The sequence below is a fragment of the Equus asinus genome, chromosome 20 (assembly GCF_041296235.1).
Source record: "Equus asinus isolate D_3611 breed Donkey chromosome 20, EquAss-T2T_v2, whole genome shotgun sequence".
NCBI classification, from domain to species: Eukaryota; Metazoa; Chordata; class Mammalia; order Perissodactyla; family Equidae; genus Equus; species Equus asinus.
Genome location: NC_091809.1, coordinates 52172189 through 52190515, shown reverse-complemented (window position 1 = coordinate 52190515; position 18327 = coordinate 52172189). Strand labels below are relative to the sequence as shown.

Sequence of the window (18327 nt, the reverse complement as noted above, 5' to 3'; positions counted from 1 at the left end):
TCTTTTCTTTGGACTTTGCTAGTTTTTAAAAGACAACATCAAACTTTATCCAAGTATTTGATTATCTTTACTTCATACATCTCTAGTAGCATCTCCTGGATTCGCTTCTTTTCTTATTTGAGTACCTTTTTCAATACTGTTTTCAGTATGGGTCTTTGTGTGACAAACCTTTGAGGCCTTATATGCCTGAAAATATTTTTATATACCCTCACATTTAAATGACAATTTGGATGGATACAAATTTAGGTTCAAAGTTCTTTTTACTTTTCAATACTTTAAAAATATTACCATTGCCTTCTCATTGCTCTTGAAAAGTCTGCGATCCTAATGATTTTTTTCCTTTATAGTTGATCTGCTCTATCTCTCTAGAAACTTTTAGAATTTTATCTTTGCCTGTAAAAACTTTAATTTCATTATAGTATTATCAGAGTTAGTTTCTCCTTACCACTCTTGTTTGGTACAGCATAAATATGAGATCTTTCATCTTTCTTTAATTCTGGGAAATGTATTTCCATTTCTCCAAATACTTCCTCTTTTCCAGTTTTATTTTTCTCTCCTGACATTCCTAGTATCTGTAGGTTGAAGTTCACATTCCAATTCAATCTTCCTTATCTCTTAACTTTTATTTTATATATTCTTTTTCTTTATTCTTCCCTGCTTCCTTCTAGAAGAGCTCCTTAATCTGATCTTCCAGCTCACTAATTTATTTTTAAGCCATGTTTATTCTACTATCTATCTCATTTGTTATGTTATTTCTACTATTACATATTTTTGGGGGTTTTTTTTTTTTTTTTGGATTAGCTGAGTTTTTTTTTTTTTTTCTAGATTGGCACCTGAGCTAACAACTGTTGCCAATCTTTTTTTTTTTCTGCTTTATCTCCCCAAATGCCCCCCGTACCTGGTTGTATATCCTAGTTGCAGGTCCTTCTAGTTGTGGCACGTGGGACGCTGCCTCAACGTGGCCTGATGAGTGGTGCCATGTCCGCGCCCAGGATCGGAACCGGAGAAACCCCGGGCACCGCAGCGGAGCGTGCGAACTTAACCACTTGGCCACGGGGCTGGCCTCTATTACATGTTTTTTATGCCTAGGATTTCCTCTTGAATTTTATGATTTCCTTATCAATTATTTATTATGCTTATTTTATATTTATTAACCATCGGATTTAACATATTTACCTCTGGTGGCATCTGTGATCCAAGTTGTTTTCTTTTGAAGTAGCTGTGCTCCAGAGGTGTGTCATTACTGTGGCCTGTGAGCATGTATTTCTCTGATGGTATCAGCTATTCTGTCTGAGCATTTGGTATGGGAAAAGACCAAAGGGCAGATCCCAGTCTGTGTCAACATCCAGTGAGATCAAGGAAAGGGGTAGGCATAACCCTAGGGTGGAGAGCTCCAAGCACCAGACTACCATAATTAATTGCTCAGACTAGGTATCATGCTCCCAAGTAACTCTTCAGGTCAGGGCCCTATCTTTAGGACCACCCTCACCCTCCACCCCTCAAGGAAAAGTAGCCTTAAGAGGAGGTACTTCTAGATTGTAATTCACCAGCCCCAGGGGCTGGAGGGAATGGGGAGGGCAAGGTGAACAAATGCTCAAGGTCAGTCAGTCCCCACCAGTTTTCCAAACTCTGGATTCTGTTCTGCCCTGGAGAAGACACACCAGCAGTATGAGCTTCTGTTGCTAATTTCTACAAAAGTCTCCTGCCCCAGGCTTCAGATGAACACACAGATATACCCATACATGCACACACACACATCAGTTCAAAACAGGCTTCCCTGTCCCTAGGGAGTTCTCTGGGAGTCTCTAAGGAGTTTCCCATTGTTTCCTAGTTTCTTGATGGTTTTCTTCTGCAGTTCCTCCAAGATTGATCTTAGGGTCAGCAGCCAGCCCATGGTAATTCTCTATCTTGGCAGAATTGGAGGTTTTACATAGGTTTATATTAGACAAAACGTGAAACAAGTATCCCCGGGACGTTAGCTGCACCAGGACATCCCAAGATTCAAAATCTCCTTTACAAAGCTTACCTACCTGAGCCTCCATTCCCCATCATCAGCCAACGTCTCTGTCTGAGCTATTCCTCGCCTTCTTCAGATTCCATTAATTGATACTTATCTTTTCCCTATGCAAATATCTAATTAACCCAATCATGAACTTATTGGAAAAGAATTAGAATAGCAGAAAGGAAAGAGGCCTAGAGACTTTCTCTACTGGTAACCAAAGTGCATTTTAAGAGTGGTTTTTGGAAGGCTAAATCACTTGCTTTGTATAATCCAAAGGAAAAAGCTTTGCAGAAAGGAAGTGGCAGGCTGCTGGAAGAGACATTTTAGACAAACATAATCTTTCAGCTTTCAAATTTCACTGTGTAGAATCACACATCCATATAACATTATAATTCCCACTAAGGCTTATAAGCTAACAAAAACAATAGTTACAAGTCAACTTTTCCCATTTCAAGCCTAATGGGTCAAAATGTACTTCATGATTTAATATACATAGGGCCTTACATAATATGGTACTCACCTGCCCCTCAGGCCCATCCTTCAACCTTCATTGTCACTATTCAGTTGGAGCATTTTCAGCTTATTCTGACCTCAAGAGAGTCAGAAATCTTTTCACTTCTTCTAGTAAGGCTCTCCCCACATCTCATCTTCTGGCTTACTGCTATTGATTCTTCAGATCCCACCTTAAATGTCACTTTCTTAAGAAAACTTCTTGACCCGCACTCCCCAGACTAGATCAGGACCCTATGTTGTGCAATCTCATAGCATGTAATACTTTTCTTTTAAAGCATTTACCATAATTATAACTAACTAATGAAATATGTAGGGAAGAGGAGAATTGGTGTAATATACTTGGAAGCAGAAAATAAAGCATTTTTATTCATTTTTTGAACAAATATATATTGAACACGGATTATGTTCCAGGCATGTGTTAAGTAACTGGGAATACAGTGGGGAAAGAGACAGATCATACCTCTTCACTTTACTCACCCATTCTGGAGGCTATCCCCTGGATCTTATCGTACCTAAAACTATATCTAACTCAACTATACCAGCAGAGACATGACTGCTTCTCAAGATTTTTCATGTCCTCGCTCTCATCTCATTTCCGTTCCAGACTCTTGAACCCCCTATTTTCCCATCAGTCTCCCTGCCCCTACTGATCTTCACTTCTTTCTCTATCAGATTACATGGTACTCGTTCTCAGTAATTTTCTTGCCAAATCCTCAACTCCCTTGCCCCTTTGACATTCTGTAGGATCCACCCAGCAAACTCCAGCCCTGTATCAATCTGACATCCAGGCTACCAAACATTGTTGCAAAAAGTCCCATGACCAACAATGTGGATTGCTATTTCCATCAATATATTGTTTCCCCACCTCAACTGGACCTTCTTGGAGCTTCTTATTGCCCAGCAAGTTTTCTATGTGTCCTAATAGATTTCTTCTTCCATTCTTATAGCAGATTTTTTAAACCTTCACAACCCATCTAAAGCCTCTTATTCCTCTACTCTCACACTCTGCAGAGAATCTGCTTCCTACTTCACAGAGGACACTGATGCCAAGGGTAAACTTTGTGCACTGCAAACTATCCACTTACCTGCATCCAAAGCTGCCCTTGCTTCCTGCTCCCACCAATATCAGAGTAAAGAAGGCATCTCATCTCCTGGCTTGTGTTCAAGATTTCATTGCCCTCTATAGATGATCTCTAATCAACTTTATTTCAATCTTTCTCTCTTCTGGCTCTTTCTAAAAATACTCAACTCTCTACCAATTAAAAGCAAAACAAAACAAAACACCAAACTTCTTTGGACTCTATATCCCCTTCTATCTTTGTTCTTTCACAGACAAGTTTCTTGAAAGAACAGTCTACACTCACTTTTCTTCATCACTTCCCACTCACTCCAGTTTGGCTTCCACCCTCAGTACTCTGAAATCCTCTGCAAAGATCATCAATTATCTCTTCATGACTAAATCCAGTGAATTCTTTTCACCTTTATCTTGCTTGACATCTTTTCGGTGATTCAAAGTACTCCCACTTTCTGGAAATTCTCCTCCTTTAAACTTGCTTTTCCCTAGATTTCAAAGATATTTTTCCCTCTCTACTCATTCTCCTTTTATTTCTCTGGCCCTCTCCTCTTTGGCAGGAGGGAATGCTTCTCTTTATTTGCCCATGCCTGTGAGTGCTGAACAAATATGTAGGATTCTGTCTTCTCCTTCATTCTTTGTTTTTTAGGGGGGCGGGGGGGTTATTGGCCTGTTTTTGTATTTTGCTATCTTTAAGTCAGTAAACTAAGCAAATAAATATATTCTTCATTCTTGGAGACCAAAGATAAATGCAAATTTTAAAATAATTTTGTAGTTACAAATATAGGAAATTTAGGTTCTATAAACACTTAATCCAAAACTATTCACTAAAATTAGGTTAAAATCAAGTCACTGAAATTGTATATAATTATATTAAAAACTGAAATTTACTTATTCACAGCTCCCAAATTTTACCTACAAAACCAAAAGGAACAGGTCCACTAGTAAATTAGTAGTTAATGTGGTTCCAGTTTTCACAATATAACACACTTTCCAAGACTGAAGCTTCAAAAAGAATGACTATTTACTTACTTGTAATGTTTATTCCCCTAAGAGATGATAATAATGGTAAAAACGCAAAACCAGGCCCCCCGAATCTGTGAGTTTATCCCCCTGAGCTGTAAGGAACAGTCCCCTAGACTAGCAGAAGGCACTAAGTAGCTGCAACATCTTCTCCTTCACTCTTAATATTCCCATAGGGTGATTCCATCCATATCCTTGACTATCGATCTCTACATTTTCAGCCTGTGTCTCTCCACCAAACTCCAGAATTATGTATCCAGAGCTTGTAAATGGCAACGCAGGACATACGACTCCTAGCACAACTCATGTTTACTCCAGACATAATATATATTGATTTCTGCAGATCAATTAACAGTCTTTCACAATATCTTTATCCATATTAAAGAAATAAGGACTAAATGAATGAAATAGATTGTATGCTCTTTAAGGTTAGATCCATAGTTCATTCACCTTTCTATGTTCAGTGCCCAGCAGAATGAATGGCACATGGTAAGCTCTCAGGTAATTGATTGCATCTGTTTACACCTATCAAAAATCTGGTAACAGGGCCAGCCCCATGGCCGAGTTAAAGTTCCCCATACTCCCCTTTGGCAGCCCTAGTTTGTGGGTTTGGATCCCAGGTGCGAACCTACTCCACTCACTAACCACACTGTGGAGGTGTCCCACATACAAAAACAAACAGAGGAAGATTGGCACAGATGTAAGATCAGGGCTAATTTTCCTCAAGCAAAGAAACAAAAAACAAAACCTGGTAACAATCTTTGACATTTCTCTCTCTCCCATTCCTCACGTCTTATCATTGCTACAGCTGAAATCCATTGCTACAGCAGCTTCCTACCCAGTTGTGACTTTAGAATTTCTCTTTGAAGGGGTTTAGGAGCAGCAGTCCGGCTGGAAGGGCAAGAAGGAGCTGCCCATGGCCTGGTCTCATGTATCTTTCTGTCTCACCTGTGGACATTCTCATCACTGTGTCTCGACATTCACAACTGATGGTAGTTACCTGAGAACATCACACCTCTTCATACCTTCAGAACCACTGCTCATGCTGTTTCTTTTTCAAATGCTCATCCAATCTTTTTTCACCTGGCTAACTTTTACTAAGCCTTTACAACTCTGTTCGAATTTCACCTTTGGAAGCCTCTCCTGCAAACCCTTACATTGAGCTCATTGCCTCTCCTCTGAGCTCTCACCACTTTAAATTATAAGTATTTGTTTATATGTCTACCCTCCTCAAATAATCCTCTGAGGTAGGTGCTATTATTAACACTACTTAACAGATAAGAAACTGAGGCAGAGAAAGGCTAAGCAACTTTCCCAAGGTCACCAGCTAGTAAGTAGTAAAGCCACAATTCACACCTAAGCAGTCAGATTTTAGAGTTCCTGCTCTAAACCATAAAATTCTCAAGGGCAGGCACTGTGCCTTACTCATGTTTGCATCCCCAGTGTCTACCGTGGTGCCTAGCACATGGATGCAATAAATGTCAAACTAAACTGCATTTGTTGAATTCTGCTAAAAAGTTTAGGAATTTCAAAAACAACTAAGATATGACCCTTACCCTCAAAGAAGTTCACGACCTAATGAGGTTAGGGAAGATTAGTACAATACTCCAATAATAAAAAGGAATGAATTAAAGGGAAAGTAACTGAGAGCTGAGTAGCTTATAGTACATTGAAACTTTGGTATTAGAATGTTGAGGACCCTCTTTATAATCTTATCCCAGTAGCATAAACGTAGAATCTTCCTGGAACTCACAGTTATATGAAAAGCCAAATCAAATGAATGCCGACCAATAAATTGTTGGAAGTCAAACTGGAAGCTGTCTAGTGACAAGCTCTAAAACTCTGGCCCAAGCTTTGCCGTATTGACCAGTTTACCAATCGAGTCATGAACCTACTACGAGCCACACACTCCTACTAGGAGTGGTGATACAAAGAATAATGACTGCAATAAAACAAGAGAAGGCGTACTGGTGGAATATGCAGATGGATCTGAGGACTAAGATTAGGTAATATGATAGATGGCAGAGTGAAGAATCAAAATGATTCTACTATCTGGAACAATGAACACCACCAACAAGATACATTTTAACTATCAGAATTTCCATTTATATTTTTAAAAAATCAAATGCCCAAGAAAATGGTAACGGTAATTGTTATTTTGAAAGACCCAGAAGATTTAGTTGGCCTTAATCTTAACTGTGGGCTTTGGCTGCTAAAAAGAAAACTAGCACCATCTTTGAGTGGATCAGTATGAGCAGAGTGTCTGGGTCAAAGGACAGACTGGTCAATGGCCAGTATTCTACACTGCTTTGACCATACCTGGGTTACTATGTTAAGTTTGGGGAACAATATTTTAAGAAAGACATTGACAAAACAGAGTCCCAAGAAGCACAAGAAGAAATGGTAGAAGGCTAGAAACATAGTCAGCTAGACAGTGAATTTGGGAATGTTTGGCCTGGAGAACTGAAGAGAGAATATGACAGTAGGTGTGTGTCTGTTTGTTTGTAATGTCTTGCACCAGGGAAAAGAACTAAAACTATGGACAAAAGTCAGAAAGAAGCAGCTATGAGGCCAACATGAGGACGTATTTTCTGCTGATATGAACTGTCTCACATAGATTACACATGAGACATATAATGAAGCATGAAGCAATAAACAAAGGCTTGATGCCATCCGTCAAGTGTCTAGAGATTTCTGTATCAGATGGGAAGATGGACTCACATGATGCTGTCTAAGATGCCTTTCAAATTTAAGATCCTAAGAAAATCGGGGAGGAGACACAAAATTTTGAAATTATTTTCAAAGTTTAGACAGAATCACAACTTTTTCATTTAGAGAAGATTACCACAGCTAAAACTAGCTTAAAAAATTAAAACCAGAGCATGGTTACCCATCCTTTAAAGGAACCAAAGAAAGTTTTCTTTAAATAACGTCAATCCTGTAGTTTATTTCCATAATAGTACCTTAAACATAGTGGCACCCACATGTTCATTAACCTGACAGAATTGATGCATATTTCAGGAATAGCTCTATTTTATAATAATAAGAAGTACTTGTAGTTGGTACAGGTCAATGATTTGGATCTTCTCATGTACTTTCTGCCTTCTGTAATATAAAAAGCAAAGTATTCATTCTAGCTTTGTAATCTTATTTTTTCTAAGCAAAGTCATTTAATAAAGATTTCACCAGTTTTTGACTTGAACTAAATCTAAATTTAGGTCTGTGCCTACTGGTGTCTTGACTTCTACTCAGTCCTGAAATGATAAAACAGGAAAAATATAGACGTTGATCACAATCAAGGAAACATATGGTACATACATTGTTTTTCAAGTCCACGGACTGTCTGCTTCAGCAAAATATGTACAGCATTGTGAGCCACGAAGTTTTCTTCCCTCACAGTTCAAATCACTGTTCCAGTACCTCTTTGCTAACTCCTCTCTTCATTCCACATTTTCATTCTAAGTCCATTTTGTTCTAAGTATGTTATAGAATTAATTCATATCTCAGTCTCTCACCATCTTTCTTAATTCTTTCTACGTGTACACTCTTTTGCCTTTTAACGTGTTATCTTAACATTTTTTAATCAACTCAATGGCAAATATTGTGGACTCACAGCATTAGCTGGAAATGTTGCATTCTAAAGGTCAAACAAATAGGAAATCTGGTGACTAGAGTACTCTATCTCACTGTTTATAAAACTGGAGATGAAAAAGATGGGAATGATATGAAGCCTCTCTTCTCTTCCCTTTCTCTTATCTTTTATTCTTTTTCCTGAGGGGAGAGGTGCTGGTGGTGGTGGTGGCGGTGGTGGCGGTGGTGTGTGTGTGTGTCTAGGGAGAGAGAAAGAGGAAAGGAAAGCAAGAGTTGGATAATATTAATAATTGCTAAAATGTATATAGGTCATTTAATTGAAGCAAAAGCACATAAGAGACACACTGGGTTGAAATTGGAGAGGGAGAAGTAGGTCTTTCGGACCAAGGAAGCAGAGCTGAAGCATATTTTCCAAAGTTGCAATATTCTAACCTAGCCCACATGTCTTCTTCAGGGTTAGCTTTACAACCTACAAGTAATTTTCAGTGACACACCCATTGTATTTCCAAGTGGGCAAGGTTTACTTTCAGCACAGCCCCTCCCAGGGCTCCTCCATCTCTGGCCTCTCTCTCTCTCTAACCTCTAGACACCCTCACACTGAACTCTGGTTTGCCAAAAATCTTTTGGTACTCCCCGCCATCCCTTTTTCTTCTTTCCTGCTCCAAATCAAGTCTTAGTCCCGGATTGTGCAAGAAGGGAGTTGGCCTGGTTATCTGATTAAAATAATCACATAGAAATGAGTCAATTTTTGCTCAAAAGTCATACTGTAAAGGAGGAGGTTGTTAGCTCTAGTGGATCTTTATGTGCATTTTCTGGGTCTTGAGTAAGTAGCTTTTCATTAGATTTCCAAAGGAACCCATTCCCAGAGCAATTAAAACACATTAACCTAACTGGCAAAATGTATATGAGAACTATTTTTGAATTGGGGTACATATGGGAGCTCCTGGTCTAGTTATATGAACCCTCACATACCACCCACATCAATCCAGAAATCCTATCAGTCTTATAGCCTCCCCCCACTTCCCTCCTCGATTTTGCAAACAACATAACTCACAGTAGAATAAAGTATTTCTTGGGAGAGTGAAGGGCAGAAGCACAGTGAGCAGGTGGAGGGCCCAAGAGCCAGTCGATCTTATGCAAAGAATATAAAACAAAACAAAACAATTAAATTAAATTAATAGAATAAAATGTATGTATACACACATATATACTAATTTTCATTTAAAAAATTAAAATGAGGGGCCAGCCCAGTGACCAAGTGGTTAAAGTTCCATGTGCTTTGCTTTGGCAGCCCAGCTTCACAGGTTGGAATCCTTGGCACAGACTTACTCCACTCATCAGCCATGCTGTGGAGGCATCCCACCTACAAAATAGAGGATGATTGGCACAGATGTTAGCTCAAGGCTAATCTTCCTCAAGAAAAAAAAGAGGAAGATTAGCAACAGATGTTAGCTCAGGGCAAATCTTCCCCATCCAAAAACAAAATTAAAACAACAGAAAACTTGCAAGTACAATGAACTACCGTATACCCTTTATCCAGATTTATCAATTTAACGTTTTGCCATATTTGCCTTATCTATCTTTGTTAAACCATTTGAGAGTAAGTTGCACGTAACAAAAACTGTAATCTCTAAATACTTCAGTGTGTATCTTTCAATAACAGTACTCTTTTTCATAGCCATAACACAACTATAAAATCCAAGAAGCTTAACATTTAAATAATACTATCATCTAATATGCAATCCATATTCAAATTTCAACAATTGTCCTGAAAATATTCCTTTATAGCACTTTTCTCTCAATCCAGGATCACATGTTGCCTGTAGAGACATATCTCTTTATCCCTTAAATCTAGAATGGTTCCTCAGCCTTTCTTTGTCTTTCATGACATTGACATTTTTTAAGAGGACAGGCCAGTGGTGGGGTAGAATTTCTCAATTTGCATTTTTCTGATTGTTTATTTGTGATTAGATTCAAAGTATGTATTCTTGACAGGGATATTGCAAAAGAGAAACTGTATTTCCTCTCAGTGCCTCACATCAAGAGGTACATCATGTCATTTTATCCCATAATTGGTGACATTAACTTTGATCATTTGGTTAGGGTGGTGTCTCTCAAATTTCTCCACTGTAAAGGTATGGTTTTTATCCCTTTGTAATGAATAAGAAATCTGAAAATACTTTGAGACTGTGTAAATATCCTGTTACCCAGCAAACTTTCACTCAATGATTTTAACATCTATTGAGAATTCTATCTGAATCAATTATTACAAATATACTATATTACTATATTATTACAATTATTACTATAGTGGTTGCAAAATGGTGATTTCCTAATTTCATCGTTTCTTCTATGTACATTAGTTGCCATTCCACTGTCAACAAGAATTGTCATTTCTCTCCCCTTTATTTATTTAATATTTTAAGAATAAGTATGCACTCACGGGTTCTTTTTAAAACTCATTGTGTTGTAATCCATTTCTATCATTATTCATTCATGATGCTAAAATTGTCCCAGATTTGGTACGTCGAGGCTCCTGTTTCCTTTTGACATGTCCTCATCATTCTTTGAAAATCTTGCTTTCTGGCACAAGATCTTTTAAGGGCATTTTATAGTTTCCCTCTCTCTGCCCTGGAATCAGCCATTTCACCAAAGGGTCTGGTTCCTTTTAGTGGAGACTGGCATTTAGAAATCCAGATCTGGAGCCACGTAATATACTTCAAAATATTAAAATAACGCTTTACTTGTTTCCTTGAATCACCATATGGAAGACTGGTGTGGTGATTTGCAATCCTAACTCTACCATTACCTGGGTGACCTAGGTAATTCCCTCACTGGGGCTTGATTCTTCATCTGAAAAGAAATTGCATCAGATAACTATTTCTTAACCTCTTCTGGGTCGTCAGCGCGTTTGGGAATCTGATAAAAGCTACAGTCTCATCTCCCCAGAGACAAGCTCAAGCAAAAATTCGCGTACATTTTAGGGGATTCGAAGCTCCGAAGGCCATTCGAGGCTCCAAATCCCCAGATTAGGTGATCTCTAGGGTCTCTTCAGCGTTGATATTCTGTGATTCTATAAGCGACCGTGCTGCTGTCAGAATGACTTCTCAGAGACATCAAAATGTGGAGCGATTTATATAGAAACAGACGAGAAAAAATAGAAAGAAAGGAGCCTGTGAGCAACGCATTGCTCAGCCAGTTCTTTGCCCGTGCCAAATTTAGGACGCGCTGTAGTCAGAGGTGAGAGGTTTTGGCGGGAAGGTCCGCGGGTGGGCGGAGAATGCCGGGGCGGGCGAGGGGAACTGCAAGCCGGGTCCAGGTCGCTGCACGCCCCCGCTCCGCCCACCAGGGCTCGCTCTTGCCCTTCGGCTGGGTGGCCGGGGAACTGGGCGGGCCGGGAGGCGACCCCGCCCCCGGCAGCGGCGAGGCGGCGGGGAGAGCTGAGGGCGCGGGAGCCCGGAAGGAACGCGCCGTCCAGGCCCCGCCCGTCTTCCCTCCCTCCAGCCGCCGACGTCTGCGGTGCTCCGGTCGCCATGGTGACCAATCGAGGCCCGGTCCCGCCCCCGCCCCCCTGCCCCGGCCCCCTGACGTCGACGCACGTCAGCAGCGGCGCGCGCCTGGCTGGGCCCTGCGGAGCAGGAGGCACCGAGCGGAGGAGCGAGCCGAGCGGCCGTCGCCCGAGCCCAGCCGCGCCGCCAGCCCGCCAGCCCGCCAGCCCGCGCTCCAGTCCGCCGTGTCTAGCAGCGGGGCCCAGCATGGTCATGGCGGATGGCCCGAGGCACTTGCAGCGCGGGCCGGTCCGGGTGGGGTTCTACGACATCGAGGGCACGCTGGGCAAGGGCAACTTCGCCGTGGTGAAGCTGGGGCGGCACCGGATCACCAAGACGGAGGTGCGGCCCGGGGCTCGGCGGGAGCGTCCGAGGCGAGGGTTCGGGAGAGGAGCTGTTTACCGAGAGGGGCGGCTGCAGCGGGGGCCTGGGGAGATGCGAGAGGCCGGGTCACCAGCTGAGGCGAGAGGGCCCGGGACTGTGGGGACCCAGGAGGTGCAGGGGGTCGGCCAGCGCCGGAGGGGTCGGGGCCGGGTCGCTCGGACCGAGTGTCGTCTGATTGGAAACCCGGGCAGCCGGGGCTTTGCCTTCCCTACGCCACCCCCGGTGGCCGCACGGAATTTCGCCCGGAGCCTCTCACCCGGGCCGTGACCTGGTCTGTGGCCTCCGCTCCGGAGCCCAAGTTCCGCGTCTTCCCTGCTTTCGGCTGGGGGTGGGGTGGGAGGGGAAGTCTCCGTGCTCCTGGGCTGCTCGAGGAGAGCCGTCGCCAGCCCCGAGGAGGGGACCGCCGGCTCTCGGGCTCCCCGGACGGGGCATCGCACGGCCCCCGGGACCCTGGCTCCCCTCGCTCCCGTCCCCGGTCCCGCCAAGAAGGGGCCCCCGAGGCCGGGAATGCCGGACGGTCACTGTCCATCTTGTCTCCCTCCTTTTGCCCGACAGTGTCTGGGATTTGGTGTCAGGCTAGCTTGGTCTCGTGCCTGAGGCATTTCCATCTAATACTCCAGACAATGGAACTGGTTAAAATGGTCATCTCTGCATTTGCACGGTTGATGGGTTAGTCTTTCTTATCCTGGGTCGTCCCTTTACCAGGTGTGCATTCTGGCTGTGAATACGCCTTCCTTAAGCCACATCAGATTGTGCCTCTCTACTCATAAAGCCTTCAACTGCCTCCTGACGGTGAATCCAGCATCCCCCCATCCATTGCACATTCTAATGCACCGCACATATTTTCTCACAAGTCTCTGTTCTTACCTAACCCGCCCCCCTTCCTTCCACTGCCTCAAGCTGCTCTCCTCAGGGTCTCTATTTTAAGACGTGCAAATTAAATACTTTAGAAAAACGGTAGAAACAAAACCATTCTTTAGAATAAAACCTTGTGTTTTTGACGTACTGTACTCTGCTTTATGGTAGTTGGTCTGGAGTTTCATCCTTTCTCAGTTTTTTTGCCTTCAGTTTACATCCTTTTCAGTTTTTGCCCTTATTAGTGTGAATGTACCAGAGTTTGAATATGGAATAATGTAGGACTTTTTTTTTTTCCAGAATGGCCGTGTAAGGCGAAGGGCATTTGAAAACTTGAGTGATTTTTGTAGCTTTTGTTCTTAGAAGTTTTGCTTAATGTGAAAGAGTCCATTTCCAAAAGAAGGGGTATATGTCATTGTGTCATCTTCACTTTTTGCCCTCCCCTACTGATACTCATTCAGCTCAAATCTAACTTATTTTTTAGCATCAGGACCAAGGTCGTAAGTTTTCCTCTCACAAATTTACCAGTGTTAGCAACTTAGATTAAGTTTGTAATGATAAATAATGTGACTATAGTGAGATTACTCAATCTGATCCCGGCATTTTTAAAGATGAAGAAAGAAATTGGTTGCATTCCTCTAAAGAACCATGGCCTAATGCCATGCCATTTCCCCTTAAATTACATGAAAAGAAGGTATTTTCAATGTGTATTTTATATGAGTCTTTGCTTAATGACTGTCTAAAAATCAAACAGCTTACGCATTACAGAGCTTCTACAGAACTTTTGAACTGGACTGTTATGTGGTTGAATTCCAAACCCATCAGTTCATTTTGTTTTTCTCATCAGTTCTTATCAGTATTAGTTACAAGATTTAATTGTCAGCTTTTATTTATTAGGTCAAATTTAGGTAATATTGTATCTATTTAAAAACTGCTTAATTGGAGCTGGTATGACTGACTTTCTCTTCAGGTTGACAGTTCAAACGATATCCCTTTTAAACTGATACCACTGGTAGAGCTAGGGGGCGCTGTGGAGCAGTGTCATGGTTTGGCTATCAGATAGAGTGAGATCAATGCGTTTGTAACTGAAGGCACAAGTCAGATCATGAAGGAGCACTCGGATCCTGAATTGTGTGTGTAGTATATGTGTGTAAAATGATTTAAGTTAAAAGCTGAAATTTCGAGTCCACAGAACCCATCTCCCTTGTGCTTTTCTAAAAAAGCCATCCTTAACATATAGAGAGAAATAGTGTGAATTTAAGATGGGTGGGTGGGTGTGGTAATTTGATTGGAGATATTAAAATTGAGAGGAGTGAGGGAAATAGCAAGGTAATTAGTGAAGAGAGTAGTTCTTGTAGATCTCAAGTTTTATAAAGTTGCTCTGGGCTCTTTTATGGTAATTTACATTAAGAATTGCTTAGCTACTGGCACAGATACAGTTGTTTCTTAAAGTATACTATTTGTTGTTAGTGAGGGGTTTTTTTAAGCAGTATTTTTTTCTTCCTTCATTCACTGGATAAATATTTGTGTCTTTGATGAATACAGCAACTGCCTCAAATACCATAAATCATGTGGCTAGTGGAAACTTTGTTTTATTTAACGTTATTTTAGATTCTCATTACTGAACATCCTACACTACTAATTACAGTGAGAACAATTAATATGCTATAAAAAACAATATCAGCAAAATATGATTATACTTACTGCTTATCAAACTTTCTTCAATATGGTATGCTTTAACATCAGTGTAAGTTTGTGTGTTTTAAAAGTTGGAAGTCTTTTTTTCCCAAGTTTGAACCTGAAGGAAATTTGGGGGCTTAGTTTAAACATCTGTGTGATGAACAATTGGAGCCTTTTATTTTTAATTGGCTTTTCTCCGTCTCTTGTTTTATAACACTCAAAAATGGTAGATTTTCTACAGAGCTTGGGAGATCCAAGACCGTTTGCCTTTTAGGGGGAAAGAAACAGTAGACAAAAGAGATCTTCATTTTGGTCTAATCTATCAAATAGCTTAACATTGTTTGAGAAATATAATTACATCATCATATGAAGCAGTGTTCTCATGTTAGATCTCTATGTAAATTTTGCACACAAAAGGGAAGGCAGGTGGTGGCAGAATCCAGCTTCCTAATGTAATACTTCATAGAAACTTCGTAGTACTGGTTTGTGGTTTATGAATTAGAGTATCTAATTTTATAAAATTAACATAATGAGGAAAGAATAATAGCATTGAGACTGTTGAACTATTTTAGGCAATAGTGGTTGCTAGTTTGCTATGCTATGAATGTCCTTGAGTAGTGTTTTGTTAATACTGTACTAGCAAGGAACTTTTTCCTTCTAACTAATTGTATGGCTGGTTTTCATTGCTTTTTGTCTGTTAAATAAAATTCCAGAAAAGTCACTTGTGCCCTTAAACTGTTTTTTGTTTTCTGACTGTTAAAGAAATATAGTCTTACTGTAGAAAATATAAAGAGTATAGTGCACAAAAAAGTACCTGTGTAATTCCTCCACCAATGGGAATAAATCATTCTTAACATTATGGTATTATTTCCCTCCAGTCTTTTTTTTAAATTTTTTTTTATTTTTTAAAGATTGGCATCTGAGCTAACAACTGTTGCCAATCTTCCCTTTTTTTTTTTTTCCTGCTTTTTCTCCCCAAATCCCCCCAGTACATAGTTGTGTATTCTTAGTTGTGGGTCCTTCTAGTTGTGGTGTGTGGGACGCCACCTCAGCATGGCCTGAAGAGTGATGCCATGTCCGCGCCCAGGATCAGAACCAGCAAAATCCTGGGTGGGCCACCAAAGCCGGGCGCATGAACTTAACCACTCGGCCACGGGGCTGACCTCCCCTCTAGTCTTTTTTTTATATGCATTTTTTTTCCCATAGTTGAGATTACATCTTATGTACACTTACATAAATTGTATCCTTTTTTCCCACTTATTGTTATTGCCTAAGCATTTTGCTTATTATATATATAACTTTATAAGACATTTTTAATAGCTGCGTAGTGTTCTGCCTTGTAGATGAATCCTGTTTTACTTAATGATTTCCTAGCTATTGAAAAGGATAATTTCCAGTTTTCACTTATAGTAAATAAATTGCAGTGAATGATTTTTGTGTATGTAACTCTTGTGTCTTTGCTTTTAATTTTGGGGGGAGGAGGGATTGGGGGGAAATTCCTAGAAGGGAAATTACCAAGTAAGAAGGTATTATTTTTATATTAAAGAATTATGTATTTTTACCGAATCTCCTTGTTTATTATTGAAAATTAAAAAGTATAAATAAATGAAAAGAACTACCCATAATGTCTCCAACCAGGGATAACCATCCTTAGTTATTTTCAGACCTTTTCTGTGACAGATAGTTGAGTTTTCCTCAATATCATACCTTTTATATTGCTTAGCTAAAGAACATATTAATGTGTGGTCCATGAACTCTTAAAGATATTTCACAGAGTTTCTGAAAATTACCTTATTAAAATAGCATGTAGATGTTGGGCACTTACATTCCTAAAACTGATAGCAAGGACACTCTGAAAATTGCTTTTCTTCACTGAAAAGCTTTCTATGTGCAGTTTGGGACTTTTATATTTAGGCATAATTCTTAAACTAACTATTACCTTAAAATGTAAGTGTTTTTAAAGCTTTCCAAATAAGGTATCAAAATTGCATTTTTAGAGCAAGAGTAGAAACAACAGAAGGGGCATATTACACCCTGATTACTATAGTGTTTCTTGAAGAAGAGAACTTAACTTTTTTAGTACATTTAAACTTTATATTTTGCTTTAAAATTTTAAGACTCTTCTCAGTTGTCATGTTGTTAATCTTGTGCTGTGAAATATTCCAGATTGCAAGAAGCAGCTGTACTATGTGCAACAGGACTTGTTACCAAATAACTTAATCACTAATATTTGTATCTAGGCCTCTGTATGATCTTTAATTGTGTGTTGAAATAAAAATTGTATTTGTCATGGAATATATATGCATTATTAGAAATTGTTCTCTAGTTTCTTGGCACCCAAGACAAGTAATATTTGGCAAATTATTTTTTCTAAATATTGTTCAAAATGATCTGTTCTTTTCGGAGGAGGGTGAGGGAGACAAACGTGCAAAATAAAAGTTGTGTAAATTTTTATATTCTCTAGAAATTTTTAACTTTAACAGAGTTTAATGTGTTCTCGTCTTCATTCCACTGGGAAATTCTATCTCAGTGTCAGGCAATTAAGAAAACATTTATTTGGAAATAACTGAAACTGGCCTTGATTCTTGGATTCACAGGATGACATTTGATTTATGGCCCACTGCTGATGGCAGATTCATTTCCTTGAAGCCAGATGGATTCCAGAAATTCATTAAGATATCTTTCTTCTTCAGTGTACCTAGTACCTCTTCTACCTTCCACCTTCATAGTTTTGAAATAAGTTATTTATGTAAAAGTTTCTTTATGCAGAACATTGGTGGAGAATGCTTTCCTGCTCTTCAGAGAGAAACAGCCCATAATCCAGTTTGAGATTATTAGAAGAATCAAAGACAATTACATTTGGGAATTTCATCAGAAACTCTTCATTTTAAAAAACATTAAAAAATACTTTAAACAAGATGAATCTTGGATGAATTAAACTGAAAAATGATGCTAAAGTTTGTTTTAAGTTCTTCTTTAAAGTAAACGTAGTATTTGTGTGTTTTTCCCCCAATTACAAAAGATATGTATGTTCATTTTAGATATTGTTGAAAAGATCAAAGAAGAGAATAAACATCCTTAATTCCACCATCCAGACCAAGAGATAACCACTGTTGATATTTGGTTCATATCCTCTTATTTATTCACATATATTTTATTTATATTTATACATATAATCTGTTTTTTCACTTAATGTGTTATTAGCATTTCCCTAAGTTTAAAAAAAAAATGCCTAAAGCATGGTTAAATAGTACCCTTGCATGTGACTTTATATTTTATTTAATCTATTTCTTGTTATTGAACATTTAGACTATTTCTCTCTCTTGCTGTTTCTCTTTCTAAAATAATGTTTCAGAGGGCATTCCTGTATATACATCTTTGTTCATCCTCAGGGTAGTCTCATAGCACTGGAATTCTTGGGTCACGGAGTATGTCCTTTACATCCACATGTTATGGCATGAGATGCCAAATTACCCTCCAGAAAAGGAATACCTATGAATTTTCATCGAGAAGAATACATGCTTACCAGCAATATTATTTTTTAAGTTTTTCTCAGTTTGATAGGGGAAAATAATATTTTTATTTGAATTTGCATTTTGATTTACTTTGATTACACAGTCTTATAAGATTAAATATTTTTGTGAATTGCTTTTTTGTTC

The 18327-nt window shown here is 39.6% G+C and overlaps 1 protein-coding gene across 1 annotated transcript in view; it reads left to right on the top strand.

Moving 5' to 3' along the window:
* Positions 1-11785: 11785 nt before the first annotated feature.
* SIK2 (salt inducible kinase 2) overlaps positions 11786-18327 on the top strand; it is a 115548-nt gene continuing 109006 nt past the window's right edge. The window contains exon 1 of the mRNA XM_014855426.3: positions 11786-12091. Coding sequence (XP_014710912.1) covers positions 11957-12091 — 135 coding nt within the window. The 5' untranslated portion in view covers positions 11786-11956. The remainder of the gene's footprint in view (positions 12092-18327) is intronic.